At 38.9% G+C, this 16,800-nt stretch overlaps 1 protein-coding gene across 9 annotated transcripts in view; it reads right to left on the reverse strand.

Moving 5' to 3' along the window:
- Positions 1-1,524: 1,524 nt before the first annotated feature.
- HP1BP3 (heterochromatin protein 1 binding protein 3) overlaps positions 1,525-16,800 on the reverse strand; it is a 38,411-nt gene continuing 23,135 nt past the window's right edge. For 8 of the 9 annotated variants that reach the window (XM_059376494.1, XM_059376493.1, XM_059376490.1 and 5 more), the window contains 5 exons: positions 13,341-13,431; positions 7,819-7,978; positions 6,125-6,236; positions 3,899-4,012; positions 1,525-3,324 (listed from right to left, as the gene is read on the reverse strand). In XM_059376494.1, the coding sequence (XP_059232477.1) occupies positions 3,030-3,324; positions 3,899-4,012; positions 6,125-6,236; positions 7,819-7,978; positions 13,341-13,431 (772 nt within the window). In that variant the 3' untranslated portion in view covers positions 1,525-3,029. Of the gene's footprint in view, positions 3,325-3,898; positions 4,013-6,124; positions 6,237-7,818; positions 7,979-8,017; positions 8,072-13,340; positions 13,432-16,800 lie in introns of those variants that run through there. The other variant, XM_059376498.1, reaches the window with a different exon arrangement.

Below are 16,800 nucleotides of genomic sequence, written 5' to 3' on the forward strand. Positions count from 1 at the left end.
TGATTAAAACATACCTCTTTCTTCTAAGATTTATATTGGACCAGGCTTTCTTTAATTAAGTCCGTGTGGATGGTTAACATCTGTATTGAATGCTTTTATCATATTACTAAGAAAAGATCTGAATTTTCTGTTGTTATTGTTGCAATGGTAGCTCTTCTTTCTCATTGTGTAGGTTAAGAAGCTGACAATCTCTCTCCCAGTATTTTCTGAGACTCCTTTATCAAAGCTAGTTTGTAGATGGTTTAAGAAAACATCAAACAGGGTGCCTGGGTGGCTCAGTTGGTTTAGCGTCTGCCTTTGGTCTCAGGGTCCTGGGATTGAGCCCTACAGCAGGCTCCCTGCTTGGTGGGAAGCCTGCTTCTCCCTCTCCTACTCCCCCTTCTTCTGTTCCCCCTCTCCCTGTGTCTCTGTCAAATAAATAAAATCTTGAGAGAAAAAAAAAGACTACATGAACCACTGTACAGTTGAGCTCAGTCAGTCACTAACAGAGAGAAATGAAGCCACTGATCTGTGCCAGAAGTTGCTGGGATTACCTCTTGAGTTTGCGGTTTTCCCTGCTGTAACAGGGAAGTAAAATTTAGGTGTCCTTCTCCTGTAGAATGCCTAGAAGGGAGAAAAACTCAAACATTCCTTTATCTCATAACAAGTAAGGTGCTTGTTTTTGATGATAGGGATTTTCACTGAAGAGTGCAGTGGCCCTTTACGTGATTCTAAAGCAAGGACAGTTTTGTCCTTACCTGAACTTTGTGAAGTTAAAACAATGTCAGAGCTGGAAAGGATTTCAAATGATCTAAACTTCTTCCCCGACGCTGGAGCCCCTGATGTACAATACAGCCACCAGGTGACCATTCGGGGTATCTTCTTAAAAGCAGTATCGTAAAACAAAGAAACCAACCCAAATCCTCCAACTTTTGACCTCAGAAGAGTATTGTTCGCACAGGTACCCAACACCCATACCTAAGAAATTACTACGTGCCAGACAGCGTAACAGAAAACAGAATTAGGTCTGTAGGGTTTATCAACCCTTCGGCAGTCTCATTTTGTTTTCCTAACCCAAGAATATACGTGAACATTAAAAAGAAAATAACTGGACTCTAATTTCTTGAAAATAAGGACCTTAGCAAAATGCAAAACAATTTTTTTAAACCTCTTACTCATTAAATAACCAGGTTCAATATTATCGAGAGAGACATCATTTACCATCCATATAAAGAATTCAAAAGCAAATAAACTGAAGTTTATATTTAAAAAGGAAGATGGGGGTGTGCTGCTGGCATGTGAGTCACATGTCAGCCCAGCATGTGATTCTTGATCTTGGGGTTTTGAGTTCAAGCCCCACACTGGATGTAGAGATTATTCTAAAATAAAATCTTTAAAAAAGTTTTTTTTTTAATTAAAAGAAAAAATAAAAATAAAAAGGAAAATGGATGGCAGCTATTCCAAGGAGTAGAAAAGACTCAAGTGAATGTGACTTAGCTACTTCAAAGGATGTACTAGAAATTTTTAAATATAAGCTACAGTTCAGCAGCTTTAAAATTTCATGTTTATTCATATTTTTCAAAATATATGTACATAAAAAAAGGAAGATTTACAACAGGAAAGATTGCCTTACATGCAACACAAATTCCAATGGGCTCATGATGGGATCACACATGATTATGGATCTACTTCCAGCCAATCTTCTCCAGTCCATTTCCCAGCTGCACGCTAGGCTGCAGACGAGATCCCAGGAGACAATGCAAGTGGAATGAAGGAAACCAATGTCTTTTGCCTCTGGCAGCACTCAAAGGGGCCAGAGGCATACACCAAAAAGTTTAAGACAATCAAAATGTCAAGTGCCACAGGGAGGGTAAATGATAACCCAAAATCAGTATTTCCCAAGTAGAAAGCTAGCACTATTGAACACAACTGCACAATACTGAAACAAATACAAATGAGGAAGGTTTAGGTAGTCGGGCTTCATTTGCCCTTCTTTTTTTTTTTTTTTTAAAGTATCTCAAAAAGGAAGCCACTTGCTTGATATCAAAAGTGCCGTGGAAAGAAAGGAGGGGAAAAAAACCCACAGATGAATCTGGAATTTAGTTTATTTTAGCAAACTTACGTTTTTCCACTTAACATTTCTACATTAGCAATGATGTTAACTCTCCAACATTTCCTTATAAAAAAGGCAAACTGGAAATGACAAGTCATGCTCCAAATATTAAAAAATATATTTAAACATTTGATCAAGAAGATTTTATGTTTTGGTTTTTGGTAACACAGGGGACACCAGAAATCACAAATTCAATGTATTCCTGTATTTCTCCTTTAGTCAAAAATCAAGTGGTGGAGGGAATTTGTGCTTGCGGTTGAGGGAACACAATGCCCTGGGCCAGTGAAAAAAACCTGGAAATTGACCAATATGAAAGTGGCCCAAAGGAGTCACAGGTCTTCAGAACCTAATGAAATCATAACGTTTTTTGGCTTATTCCCAAAGCTAAGATGTCTCTGTATTTATATAATTGGAGAGAGAGGGTTAGTGGAGTGGTTTTATAAATAAGATTAATTATTATAGCTATAGCTGGAGTCTCCAGGCAGAAGGCTTTACAATTCAGTCAGTGCTATATACTGCCTCTTTTTTACTTCCAGCACCTGACCAGCATCCTATTCATGATGCTTTCTACAAATATAAAAATCTTTGCAACTGTTTAGATAAAGCTGGAAGGGGGAAAAAAAAAAAGCCAAAGCTGACCATAAAAAGAGGGTTGGGGTGGAGGAGGAAAAAATGACAAGTATAGATTATACAGTTCAGGAAAATCCAGAGTTCTTGCAGAAATTAAAAGGACTGAGGGAAGGGGCAGGCACCAAGAACAGCACCTAAAGCTAACAAATGCCTAAATTGGTTTATTTATATTCCCTCCCCACAATGTTCATAGGGGAGGAAAAAAATGTAATTTTTAAAAGCATCAAAACTAAAACAAATGCACACTGACCTTAGAAAATAAGATTCTGAATTTCATCATGATACCCTTTTTTTTTCCCTATAAAATTTACTTTTTTGCTTTGAAAGATTTCTTCATGTTGGATTTGCCCTTGCCGGGCAATTTCACTTCCTTTCTCACACTGGCTGCAGGCTTCTTTGAAGAGCCACCACTAGGTTTCTTGATGACTGAAGGTGAGGGTCTGGCTTTCTTGGCAGGAGTTTTAGCCTTGGGAGGGGCTTTCTTGGGCGGGGGCCTAGCTTTCCCACGCTGGGCAGCTGGGACTTTAGGTGCAGGCTTGGACACTCTCTGTTTCACAGATGCAGCCTTCATGGATGCCTTCGCTGGGGTTTTCTTCTGTAACCTGTGAGAACCAAAAAGCAAAGACTATCACTTAGTACTTGAGAGAGTCACTTTGCCAGGATGACCAGATACTTTGCCACAAAAGATCTAGCGCGGATAAAAAGCCACCCATTAAAAGGATAGGAATGTTGTTATTATTCTTTAAAAAAGATTTTATTTATTTATTTGACAGAGATCACAAGTAGGCAGAGGGGCAGGTGGGGGCATGGGGGGAACCAGGCCCTCCCGCCAAGCAGGGAGCCCCAGGACCCTGGGATCATCACCTGAGCCAAAGGCAGAGGCTTTAACCCCCTGAGCCACCCAGGTGCCCCAGAATATTATTTTTTTTAACTGGAGCCTTTACTAAGGATTCATGGAAGTCTATACGTAATTCAGGACGTTTTTACTAAAAAAAAATACGGGATTATTTTTTTTTGGACACACAGATTTGACCAAACAGTAAATTATGTATTCACAGGGCTTCCTAAGCTCAAAGCCCCTGAACTTTCAAGAAGACAAGATCAAATGTTACACAAAGAACTTTCTGAGAGGGATCCAAGTTGTTCAGTCACTATCACTATTACGGCCATTTTTACCTCCTCTTAGGTGGAGGCTCTTCATCGTCAGAGTCTTCTTCTGAGGAGTCATCCTCCTCTTCATCCTCGTCTCTTGAATCATCTAGCTCTTTCTTTGGAAATAGAACTCCCGGGCTATGAAAAGGAAAAAGGGAAGAAAAATTAGGTAAACTTAGGTCAAAGAGAAGTGCCATATGGGACAAGAGAGAAAGGTGAAGCGAGGTGCTATTTCGTGGACATTCGAATGCCATGGTACAAGCATCAGGTCACAGTTGAACTTATTCTGAACACACTGTCATAACGCATCTGTAAAAGTCCCAGACCACACCTCATTCCCTTTCTCCTGCCATTTAATAAAACTAATTCTTAATCACTTAGTAAAATGATTACTTAAGCTCTTAATGTCTGTCCAACACTGTATTAGCCACTGAATACAGAGCAGTGAATTGTCTGTAAGGCAGCAAACCGTCTGCACAGCAGTATACATTTTTTGCCCTCCTGATACTGGCAAAGACCTCAAAATAATATAAAGGCCAAATCTCTTCAAGTTTTAGAGAAATACAGCGAGGATTTTCTATTTTCTTTGCCCTTACTGATAAAAATATTGATCTCATTGATTACTAATTCCTTGAAAAATAACATTTTATGTGCTTGACTTTAAGAATTAAATTTAATGTCTGAGAAATTTAAGTAATATGCAACCAACCAAGTAACACCTATTTAGGCTTGTGCACAAGGTCCAATATAAGAAACTACACTATACTCTCGCTAGAATAAGGTTTTAAGAGAGCCTGGTTGGCTCAGACATTAATCACCCGCCTTCCGCTCAGGTCATGATCCCAGAGTCCTGGAATCAAGCCCTGCATTAGGCTCCCTGCTTGGCAGGAAGCCTGCTTCCCTCTCCCACTCCCCCTGCTTATGTTCTCTCTCTTGCTGTCTCTGTCAAATAAATAAATAAAGTCTAAAAAATTAAAATAGGGGCACCTGGGTGGCTCAGTGGGTTATAAGCCTCTGCCTTCGGCTCAGGTCACAATCCCAGGACCCTGGGATCGAGTCCTGCATTGGGCTCTCTGGTCAGCAGGAAGCCTGCTTTCCCCTCTCCCTCTCTGCCTGCCTCTCTGCCTACTTGTGATATTTGTCTGTCAAATAAATAAATGAAATCTTTAAAATAAAAAGAAAATAAAATAGGGTTTTAGTGGTACATGTCACAGCACTTTACTAGAAATGAGAGCATAAGAAGACCATCGCATGGGCACACAGGACAGTGCTTGGCCCATGGGAGGCGCTTAACTTATTTTTTAGTGCAGTAATAAATAAAGATAAAAGAGGTTTTCAAGGAAATGGCCTCTGTAGTATCGAGAAGGCAAATCAGGATTCTTGGAAGCAGCCAATGCTCTTTTTTCTTGAGCAACTGACAATTAAAAAAAAAAAAAAAAAAAGATTTATTTGTTGTGAGAGAGCGAGCGAGCATTAGCAGGGGGAGGTGTAGATGGAGAGGGAGAACAGATTCCCCACTGAGCAAGGATCCCGATGTGGGACTCAATCCCAGGATCCTGAGATCACCACCTGAACCTAAGGCAGATGCTCAACTGGCTGAGCCACGCAGGCACCCTGAATGATGGACAATTAAAACATACCCAATCCTCTAACAATCTTCTCATTAGCATTTACTTAATAAAGAAGGGCTGAACATAAAAATGGCCAAGGAACTCAAAGAATTCAATGCCTGATTGTAGGAACGGATGGCTAACAATAAGCTCTGGCAGGGTAGCCCAAATCCCAACTCCTACATGAAAAGCTTTTACTCTAAAACCATATTGCCTTAGGTAGGGGCACCCAGGTGACTCAGTCCGCTAAGCATCCAACTCTTGGCTTTGGCTCAGATCATGATATCAGGGGTCATGAGACTGAGCTCTGAGTTAGGCTCTATGCTTAGTGTGGGAGTCTGCTTGAGATTCTCTCTCAAGGTCCTAGGATCAAGCCCCATATCAGGTTCTCTGCTCAGCAAGGAGCCTGCTTCCCCCCCCCAACCCCATCCGTCCCTCTCTGCCTACTTGTGACTGAATGTCAAATAAATAAATAAAATCTTAAACAAACAACCAAAACCAAAACAATACTGCCTCAAGAAGTCTTTACTTTCAAGTAGAACAGTAACAAGTTAATAAGTTAAAAGCCCAAGCCTGTAACCTAGAATCAGATTTTAAATTTACAATGACCAACACTTCACATTATGGGCTAGCTGCTTACCTGGGATAATAGGGAAAACAGAGCTGGAAGGTGCCACTGAATCCTTTGCCAGAGATCTGTTCCATCCACCCATTCTTTTCACATTTCTGCAGAGTTTTCTTCAGCAAATGCACTGAACAAAAAATTCAGAAAGAAAGTTGTTTATTAAATTTGATAATTAACCTCAACTCTAATCAGTTATATATCAATTTACTGTCCTGTCACAGATACTAGTTGACATGTGCTAAGGGAATTCTTTGTGGTCAAAGGGATGAATAATTCACTACACAATTAAGTGCCCATAAATTTGAAAAGGTTAAACTGTCACAGCAAGAGATTTAGAGACCATTAAGCCAAGTTCCGAATTTCACAGAAAGGAAAACAGGACCTCAGAGTGGTGGTCACTTGCCCTACAGTGGCACAAAATGATTAAGAGCCAACTTAAAACTAAATCTCTCATCTCCATTCATTCAAACATCCCCTGAATGCCTGTCTGTACTAGGAAAATCATCTAAGAGAATATCAATAAAGAGTAATATCACAGCAAACCACAGAATACTATGCTTCTAAAGGCCTCACCGATTCTCATCTTTCATACAGAGATACATCAAAACTACATTTTAAGGTGATTCAGTGTCCACAATACAGTAGCAGTATCAGTAAAACTGAAAAGGTTAATAACCAACTTCATCTTCTCTTCTAGATACTCAACCGAAAGGGAAAATCATGCAATGGTTTGTAAAGGGTCAGCAGACACAGTAAACACAGTACATATTTTAAGGAAGGAAAGATTAAAAAGAGTCACAGCAGTTTTCAAAGTAATGCATGAAAAAAATGACCAGAAAGCATTCTTCCGCAACATTAAAAAATGCATACTGCATATATGCTAAGTCACTTAATATTAAGGCTTCAAAGGTACTTTTAATTAAAATAATACAGTCTAGTTTGCATTTTGTTACTTACTTTCCACATTCTTTACCTACACCACTATGCCTAGTCTAGCACCTCACTGAGAAAACACCCAGCCACATTACTCCATATGTGACTGTGCTGCTAGGATGAGACTTTGAATCACAAATCACTACCTGACAGAGTAAATACACTTCACTGGAAAAAAAAGCATTTTCTGTTTTAGGGCTTAAAAAGCAATGAGAAATAGCAAGTCATATTTTAAAACACCAGCTTGGTTTCAAGGTGAAATTAGATGCTTTAGTAAATATTCAGAAAGGCAAAAAGAAACTATACTTGAGAAGTGTCCTGAACCAAGGATTTATCTAAATTACAACAAAAATATATATGAGAAAAACCTTTACAGCGAAATAAAATCAAATCCTGATCTTCAATAGAGATTGTAAAAATTAAGGAAAAGGGGACGCCTGGGTGGCTCAGTGGGTTAAGTGGCTGCCTTCAGCTCAGGTCATGATCCCATGGTCCTGGGATCAAACCCCAAATCGGGCTCTCTGCTCAGCAGGGAGCCTGCTTCCTCCTCTCGCTGCCTGCCTCTCTGCCTACTTATGATCTCTGTCAAATAAATAAAAAAAATATTTTTTAAAAATTAAGGAAAAGCTTTGATAATGTTTCTTTGTTGTTCTTTGCTGTTCCCTCTTAGTTTCACAGTCGGCACTTAATGCTTTGTCATTAACAGCACGGGCTCTAAAATGTTTCACAAGGTAATTCCCCTGAGCCCAGTCACTGCATACAACTCAGAGTCTTACTTTGATAGTTAGAATTGGTCCCTGGGTGGTTCTCCAGGACATACTTCTTCAAAGCAGTGGTTGAGCAGGTCTTCGGCTCATTCATGGCAGCAATGGCAGACAAGATTGCATATTCCATCAGGCTTCCACCAAGCAGGGGTTTCTCCCCTGATTTCTTCAGCTGTTTTCCAAGGAGGAAGAGAAAAGCATCAAGACAACACTCTCCCAAAGCAGGTCAAGACAAGACTCCTCTGCACCAGGTGGGTCGGAGTTCCTGCATTAGCACAGATATGTTTTACAATAAATTGTCAGGTTAGGGACTTTCTCTTCCCACTCATCAGGTATTCAATCTGACTGAGGAGTCCCAACCCTCCTATGGCCTCTCCTCTCTCCATTTACCCTTCCATCCAACCTAAAACAGCAATAGCTACCCTAACTCAAACAGAGTAACTGCTCTACCCCAATAAGCAAGTTAACTTGTTATGCCCCAATAAATAAGATACTTTTGAGAGTACTTCCTTTGTCCCAATCTGAAAAATGCAGTAGTTACATAAAAAAAAAACAAATAACCTTTTTAATCCTCCAAAGAAAACAGCAAAGGAAAAGTTTAATAACTATTTAGGGTATCATACAACAGAAAATTACATAGCATATTCCAAGGACAAAAGGATGGGGAACAAAGATCAGCACCAATAATCAAAAAGGGTAAAAGGAGAAACTCAGATATGGTCTACAAGTGAGATTCTCAAAGAGCAGTCTACAAATTCTCCGGGGTTCCTGAGACTCTTTCAGAGAATGTGTAAGGTCAAAACAATTTTCATAATACTACTAAGATGTGATGTGCCTTTTTTGCTGTGGTGACATTTGCACTAATGGTGGGTAAAACAGTTGCCACCTTACCACAAATCAAGGAGGAGACAAAAAATGTACCAACAGTTACTGTAGTCTTTATTGCTATGCACTGTGTTTAAAAAAATAATAAAAAGTCAATTTCACTTAGGAATGCCTTTGATGAAGTAGCAAAAATTATTTTATTGAATCTCAACCACAGTGCACTCTATTTGCTATTTTATGGGATGAGATGGGAGAACACATAAAGCCTATCAGTTGCATTGGAGGTATGACAGTGGTCTCAAGGACAAGCACCTTCAGCGACTGAGCTGTGAGCTGAACTAGCTCCATTACTCATGAAACACCCTTTTTTACTTGATGGAACAACAAACAGATAAATTATAGTTATTTAGGACTTGGGATCCTGGTAGATATTTTCTTGAAAATGTATTAAATAAGTGTCTCCTTCCTCCAAGGAAAACTAGCAATATTTGTTACCAAGCATGAAAAGCAGTTTTTAAAAAAAATTTATTTATTTGAAAGAGAGAGATAGTGTGTGACAGTGGAGAGGTCAGAGGGAGAGCAGACTCCCCACCGAGCAGGGAGCCTGCTTCCCTCTCTCTCTCTCTCTGCCTGCCTCTCCATCTACTTGTGATTTCTCTCTGTCAAATAAATAAATAAAATCTTTAAAAAAAAAAAAAAATAAAATAAAGAAAAATTTTAAACCACAGAACACTTGTATTTATACCATGGTGAGCCTGTTAATTTTCCAGTACTTAAATATTGTTCTGATGAGGTCAGCAGGTAATATAATGTTACTTTTGTTATTATTTGATTAAATGTGATAATATTTTAATAAGCTACATAATTCAGTGAACCACTATTTTCCAAATGATCCTGTTATGAAACTATGGTTAGAAGATCCCACTCCAAGTTCAAGACCAAATGATTTTAAGGGCAAGAATAAAAATTTCACTCATATGGTCTCAGGTTCTACATGGCAACTAACCTTTAAGGAATTACTACAAAATCAGTTAATATAATACATGATATTAACAGGATAAAGAACAAAAACCACATGACCATCTCAAGAGACACAGAAAAATCATCTGACAAACCCAACAGCTGTTCACAATAAAAACTCCCAGCAAACAAGTAATAGAGGAAAATATTTTCTCAACTTGGTAAGAGGCATCTATGAAAAACCTACAGCTAACTTAATGGTGGAAGACTTGATGTTTTTCCCTCTAAAATGGGGAACAAGATAAGGATGTCTGCTCTCATCACTGTCCTGGAGGTTCTAGCCAGTACAATTAGGCAAGAAAAAAGCAAAACAAAACATCTAGATTGGAAAGGTAGAAGTAAAACTGTCTTTATCTGCAAACAATATGACTCTGTATGTAGAATATCCCAGGGAGTCCACAAAAAACCCTAAGGAGCCTACAAGAAAACTTACTAGAACTAGTAAATGAGTTCAGCGAAGTTGAATTAATATAAAATCATTAGACAAATCAATTGTATTTCCATAGACTAGCAATATCCAGAAGTGAAAGTATTTCCATTCACAATAACATGGAAAAAGAATAAAATACTTAGGAACAAACTCAAGGAAAGAAATCTAAGATCTTTATACTACAAAATGCTGCTGGAAAAATTAAAGCTCTGAATAAACAAAAAGACAGTGTTCATGAACTGGAAAAATCAGTATTATAAAAGGATAATGATTCTTCTCAAACAGGTTCAATGCAATCTCTACCAAAATCCTAGCTAGCTTTGTGAAAATTGACAAATGATCCTAAAATTCATATAGAAATGCATAAGACCCAGAATAATCAAAACATTTTTTTTAAACTACATTTTAACATTTCCCAGTATCAAAACTTACTGCAAAATTTTCAAAGCTATAGTCATCAAGACAGTGTGACCCTGGCAAAAGAATTCACTTATAGGGATGCCTGGATGGCTCAGTCAGTTAGGTGACTGCTTTCAGCCAGGTCATGAGCCCAGGGTCCTGGGATCAAGACCCACATCGGTTCTCCGCCTCCCTCTGGTTCATGCTCTCTCTTGCTATCTCTCTTTTAAATAAGTAAATAAAATATTAAAAAAAAAAAGAATTCACATGTAGATCAATGGGACAAAATTTACAGTTCAGAAATAAACCCTTACCATTTACAGTCATTTTTTTTTTTTTTTTAAATAAAAATGCCAAGGTAATTCAGTGGGCAAAGGACAGTCTTTTCAATAAATAATGTTAGGACAAATGGATATCCCCATGCAAGAACATAAATATTTATATCCTCACCTCATACCACAAATAAAATTCAAAATGGATAGGCCTAAATGCAAGAGCTGAAACTATTTAAAAAAAAAAACATGGTAGGGCGCCTGGGTGGCTCCGTGGGTTAAGCCGCTGCCTTCGGCTCAGGTCATGATCTCAGAGTCCTGGGATCGAGTCCCGCATCGGGCTCTCTGCTCAGCAGAGAGCCTGCTTCCCTCTCTCTCTCTCTGCCTGCCTCTCCATCTACTTGTGATTTCTCTCTGTCAAATAAATAAATAAAATCTAAAAAAAAAAAATCTTTAAAAAAAAAATAAAAAAAAAATAAAAATAAAAAAAAACATGGTAGTAAATCTTGTGATCATAAGTTAGGTGATGATTTATTAACTACAACACCAACAGCAGAGGCAATTTTAAAAAATGATCATCTGGCTTTCATCAAAATTAAATACTTTTGCACGTCAAAAGACACCATTAGGAAAGTGAAAGCATAGACCACAGAGTAAGAGAAAATATTTGCAAATCATATATCTAGTGAGGAACTTATATCTAGTTACATAACTTTTGCATCTCAGTAAGATAAATAATCCAACTGTAAAAACAGGAAAAGTAATTAAAGAGACATTTTACCAGAAAAGATAAACAAATGTCCATTAAGCACATGAGAAGATGGTCAACATCAGCAATCATGAGGGAAAGGCTAACCCAGACCACAATGAAATGACACTCTCTATCCACCAGTATGGCTAGCATTTTAAAAAGATAGCAACAAGTGTTTTGCGAAGATATGGAGAAATTAGAAACCTTACACTTTGTTGGTGGGAATGTAAAATAATGCAGTCACTCTGGGAGTTTCCTACAACATAAATTTACCATACAGTCCAGCAAGTCCACACTCCTAGTTATGTATCCATGTGAAACAGAAACATGTGTCTGAACAAAAGATTGAGATGTAAATGCTCATTGGCAACATTACTCAGAAGAGTAAAAACAGTGGAAATAACCCCAATTTTCATCAACTTGTGAATAAACAGAGAGTGTTAGATTCATACAGCGAGATACCATGCGGCAGGACAAAGGAATGAAGGCACGGATTCATGCTGCAACAAGGACAAGGCTCAAACAAGACTATGCTAAGTGAAAGAAGCCAGACACAAAAGCCACATCTTGTATGACTCTATCCATATGAAACATGTAGAAAAGGCAACTCTATATAAAGAGAAAGTCCATTAGTGGGTTGGCTGAGAATGAGAATGGGTAGACACTCCAAATGGGCACAAGAGAGCTTTCTGGGTGAGGAAAATGTTCTAAAACTGGATTGTGGTGATGGCTGCACGACTTTGCAAATTTACTAAAAATCACTAAAAACTATAAATCATAATTTAAAATAAACGTATTTTGGGGCACCTGGGTGGCTCAGTGGGTTAAAGCCTCTGCCTTCAGCTCAGGTCATGATCTCAGGGTCCTGGGATGGAGCCCCAAATCGGGCGCTCTGCTCAGCGGGGAGCCTGCTTCCTGCTCTCTCTCTGCCTACCTCTCTGCCTGCTTGTGATCTCTCTCAAATAAATGAATAAATAAAATCTTAAAAAAAAAAAAAATAATAAAGGGGTGCCTGGATGGCTCAGTGAGTTAAGGACTATTAAGCCTGCTTCCCCCGCTCTCTCTGCCTGCCTCTCTGCCTACTTGTGATTTTTGTCAAATAAATAAATATTTTAAAATAATAATAAAAAAATAAATGTATTTTATGATATATAAACCATACTTCAATAAAGCTATTAAAAATTATCATTTGTTCCAACTTTTGGTTTTAGCTCAGGTCATGACCTCAAGAGTGGTGAGATCTGAGCCGTGGGTGGGGCTTTGCACTCAGTGAGATGTCTACTTGTCCCTCACCCTCCCTCCCTGTCCCTCACCCCCTACATGCTCAACAGCTCTCTAATAAATAAATATATATTTTTAAAATTATCATCTGTTGAGTTTTCATATAGGATCAAATAATAATGTCCACAACTATTTAAAAATTATCTGATACTCCACACTTTTCTAACTATATTACTATGTGTGGTGAACTTTCTTCAGATACAACCCAAAATGTGTTGAACAGATAGATACCAGCTGTCTTCTCTTTACCAAGATATTAAAGACTTTTGCAAGTTTTTAATAAACAGTACCTTTCTTCTCCTCTCATTCAATTTTTTTGTTTTGGCAAATATAGTTATTTTTCACAAAAAATTTTATCATTTATGTTAATGTGAAAAAAAATTTTTTAATTTAATATTTAAAATTTCCTTCAGTTTTAATTTCTAATACCATAAATATTGAGATATAACCCACATAAAAAAAAACCTCTTGGGGTCCTCAAATTTTTAGAGTGTAAGGAGGTCCTGAAATCAAACTTCTGAGAACCACTTCTCTACAATCCTTTTCAGCCTCTAACCTGGAATGTCCCAGAAGCACCTTTGCCAGTTATTTGTTCTAACTGGCCTCTCTCTACTGCTCTCTGAAGAGCATTCTTCAACAGCTGAGGCCTGCAGAGAAAACAAAAGAATAGCAATCAATACATCAATGAAGGAGAGATTTGAAGAAACAAATCCAGGGTTATTCCCTGAACTGTGTTCTAATTCTTATTATACATGCTACTTTGTTAAAATGGACAATAAGAGGGGCACCTGGGTGGCTCAGTGGGTTAAGCCTCTGCCTTCAGCTCAGGTCATGATCTCATGGTCCTGGGATCGAGCCCCACGTCAGGCTCTCTGCTTAGCAGGGAGCCTGCTTCCCCCTCTCTCTCAGCTCTCCCTCTCTGTCTACTTGTGATTTCTCTCTCTCTGTTAAATAAATAAATAAAATCTTAAAAAAAAAAAAAAAAGGACAATAATATAAAGTACTGGCACCCTTAACACAAGTGGCATTCTTTTTTCTTTGAGCAAAGAAGTCACTACCCAGATACACAGAACCATATACCATATACAACCAATTTCTGAACTTCAAGACACTCCAAACACCCTCCATTTATTTTCATCAACAACAGTGGCAACCAAACCATGTAATCAAGCAAAGCATGGGTATGTTTAAAGGTCTCATTCAAGGGGCACCTGGGTGGCTTACTAGGTTAAGCCTCCGCCTTTGGCTTGGGTCATGATCTCAGGGTCCTGGGATCGAGCCCTGTGTGGGGCTCCCTGCTCAGTGGGGAGACTGCTTCCCCCTCTTCCTCTGCCTGCCTCTCTGCCTACTTGTGATCTCTGTCAAATAAATAAATAAATAAAATCTTAAAAAAAAGAAAAATCTCAGAATGGCCCATTCTTTCACCACTGCCATAATCTTAGTACCACCTACCATCCCCTCCCTTCTGGGCACTGTGCTGTTTTCATAATGCATATCACTATTAGGTCAACACACCTACGAAGGCCACCTTTATGATGTTACTCAACTGATGAGATGTCAGGGTCCTAATGCCTCAACCCAGCTTCAAAGCCTTCCATGACGTAATCCCACTTTTTATTAGTCTAGATGCAGTCAGACCCTTTAGTTATCAAAAAAGAATGCCAACTCCTCCTGCAATGGTCTCACGAGGCTCCTTTAAGAATGCCTTCCCCACTCCACCATCCATCTAAATTCTACACCCCTGGGACACCTGCGTGGCTCATATCAATTAAGCGTCTGCCTTTGGCTCAGGTCATGGTCCTAGCGTCCTGGGATGGAGTCCTGCATCAGCCTCCTTGCTTAGTGGGGAGCCTACTTTTCCCTTTGAATGCAGCTCCCCCTGCTTATGCGCACTCTCTCTCCCCTGACAAATAAATAAAATCTTAAAAAAAAAAAAATTCTACTTTCTTCCAGATCTGATCAAGCCCCATCTCTTTAACTTACCGCTAATTTGCAGGCACAGATCCTTGTTCTGAAAAATTCTATAGCCTGTATCACACCATTCTGCACTTACTAAGATGCCAAGTGCTATCTGAAACGCTTTATTTGCATGGAATAAACTAGAAAATACAACAAATCCAAGAAACAGGTACTATTACTGCCCTACTTTACTGATGGGGAAAAGCTGAGTGACACAGAAGTCATTTCTCCAAGGTCACAGAGCTAGGCAGTGGAAGATCCAGTTACAAATTTAGATAATCTGATTCCAGATTCTACAATCTTGCTCACTATGCTATGCTTGCATTTTCCAATAAAAGACACCCAGAACAGTGGAAAAAGCAGGAAGTATGAAACTGAAAAACAAAATAAAAGTTCTGGCTTTACCAGTGAACAGTAGGTAACCCCAGGTAAGGAAAATTGGTGTTGGGACATGTATTTTTAAGTCTATTTTAAGAATTATGGAAAACAGTGTAAACAAAAGTGTTTTATACTATGAAGTGCTATATACCTTTAAGGGACTTTTTATTATTATAACAAGTTTTGTTCTTTTTTTTTTTTTAAGATTTTATTTATTTATTTGACAGAGAGAGATCACAAGTAGGCAGAGAGGCAGGCAGAGAGAGAGAGGAGGAAGCAGGCTCCTGCTGAGCAGAGAGCCCGATGCGGGACTCAATCCCAGGACCCTGAGATCATGACCTGAGCTGAAGGCAGCGGCTTACCCACCGAGCCACCCAGGCGCCCTCAAGTTTTGTTCTTAATTAGATCATTATACCACTTTAATTAGAAGCAGGGAATAATGGGTGACTGCTGATAGCCATATTTTTCAACTGGAAAAAATCAGTCTGCATTGAGGGATATAAAAATGAAAGCCATGCACAGAGAGAACCAAAGGTAAGGGATGGAATACAAAAATGCAGCTGGCAGCATCAAGGATTCTGAGTTGTAAGCATCTGAGTAAGAAAGTTACATCAGGGATGCCTGCATGGCTTAGTCATTAAGAGTCTGCCTTCAGCTCCGGTCATGAACCCTGAACCCCGTGTCCTGGGATCAAGCCCCACATCGGGCTCCCTATTCGGAGGGAAGCCTGCTTCTCCCTCTCCCACTCCCCCTGCCTCTGTTCCCTCTCTCACTGTCTCTGTCAATTAAATAAATAAATAAAAATCTTAAGAAAAGTTACCATCAGTCTGGTAGAAATGCATTAATGGGGCGCCTGGGTGGCTCAGTCTGTTAAGTGTCTGTCTTCAGCTTGGGTCATGATCCCAGTGTCTTGGGATCAAGTCCTGCATCAAATCCCTGCTCAGCGGGGAACCTGCTTCTCTCTCTCCTTCTGCCCTTCCTCCCTGCTTGTCCTCACCCTCTCTTGTGCTCTCTCAAATAAATAAAATCTTAAAAAAAAAAAAATCCATAAATGGAATTAAGAACATCAAAAAACTCTTGAAATTGAGTGCTGAAAATGTTAAGAGGGGTCACCAAAGACCCTTCTAAATTAATTCTCTAAATTTACCCTTCTAAATTATTCTCTAAATTAAAAAGTTTAGAGAAAAGTATAGGGCATACAACAAAATCTTGTGCTATTTTCTTATTCTGGTGGCAGAAAAAAAAAAATCAAAAAGACAGTATGAATTTATACCAGACAGAATGATTCCTAATGCCTTGGAAAGTTTTTAAAAATTTTATTTAACAGAGTGAGAGAGGGTGTGTGCATGTACAAACGGGGAACAACAGAGGGAGAGGGAGAAGCAGGCTCTCTGCTGAGCAGGGAGCCCAAAGGAGGGCTCAATCCCAGAACCCTGGGATCGTGACCTGAGCTGAAGGGACCATGACACTTGACTAACTGAGCCTCTACCCTTGAACGTTCTAAAGGTACCTTCCTAGAATAAACCCCAAATCTCTGTAAACCCCACATACCCAGTTTTTAATTTAGAGTTACAAAAAATCATTGCTACCAAATTAAAGAGGTGACTTACATATTATATAAAAAACACTGTCTTAAAATTTATATATATATATATATATATTTTTTTTTTTTTTTTTAA

The sequence above is a fragment of the Mustela nigripes genome, chromosome 14, assembly GCF_022355385.1.
Source record: "Mustela nigripes isolate SB6536 chromosome 14, MUSNIG.SB6536, whole genome shotgun sequence".
Classification (NCBI taxonomy): domain Eukaryota; kingdom Metazoa; phylum Chordata; class Mammalia; order Carnivora; family Mustelidae; genus Mustela; species Mustela nigripes.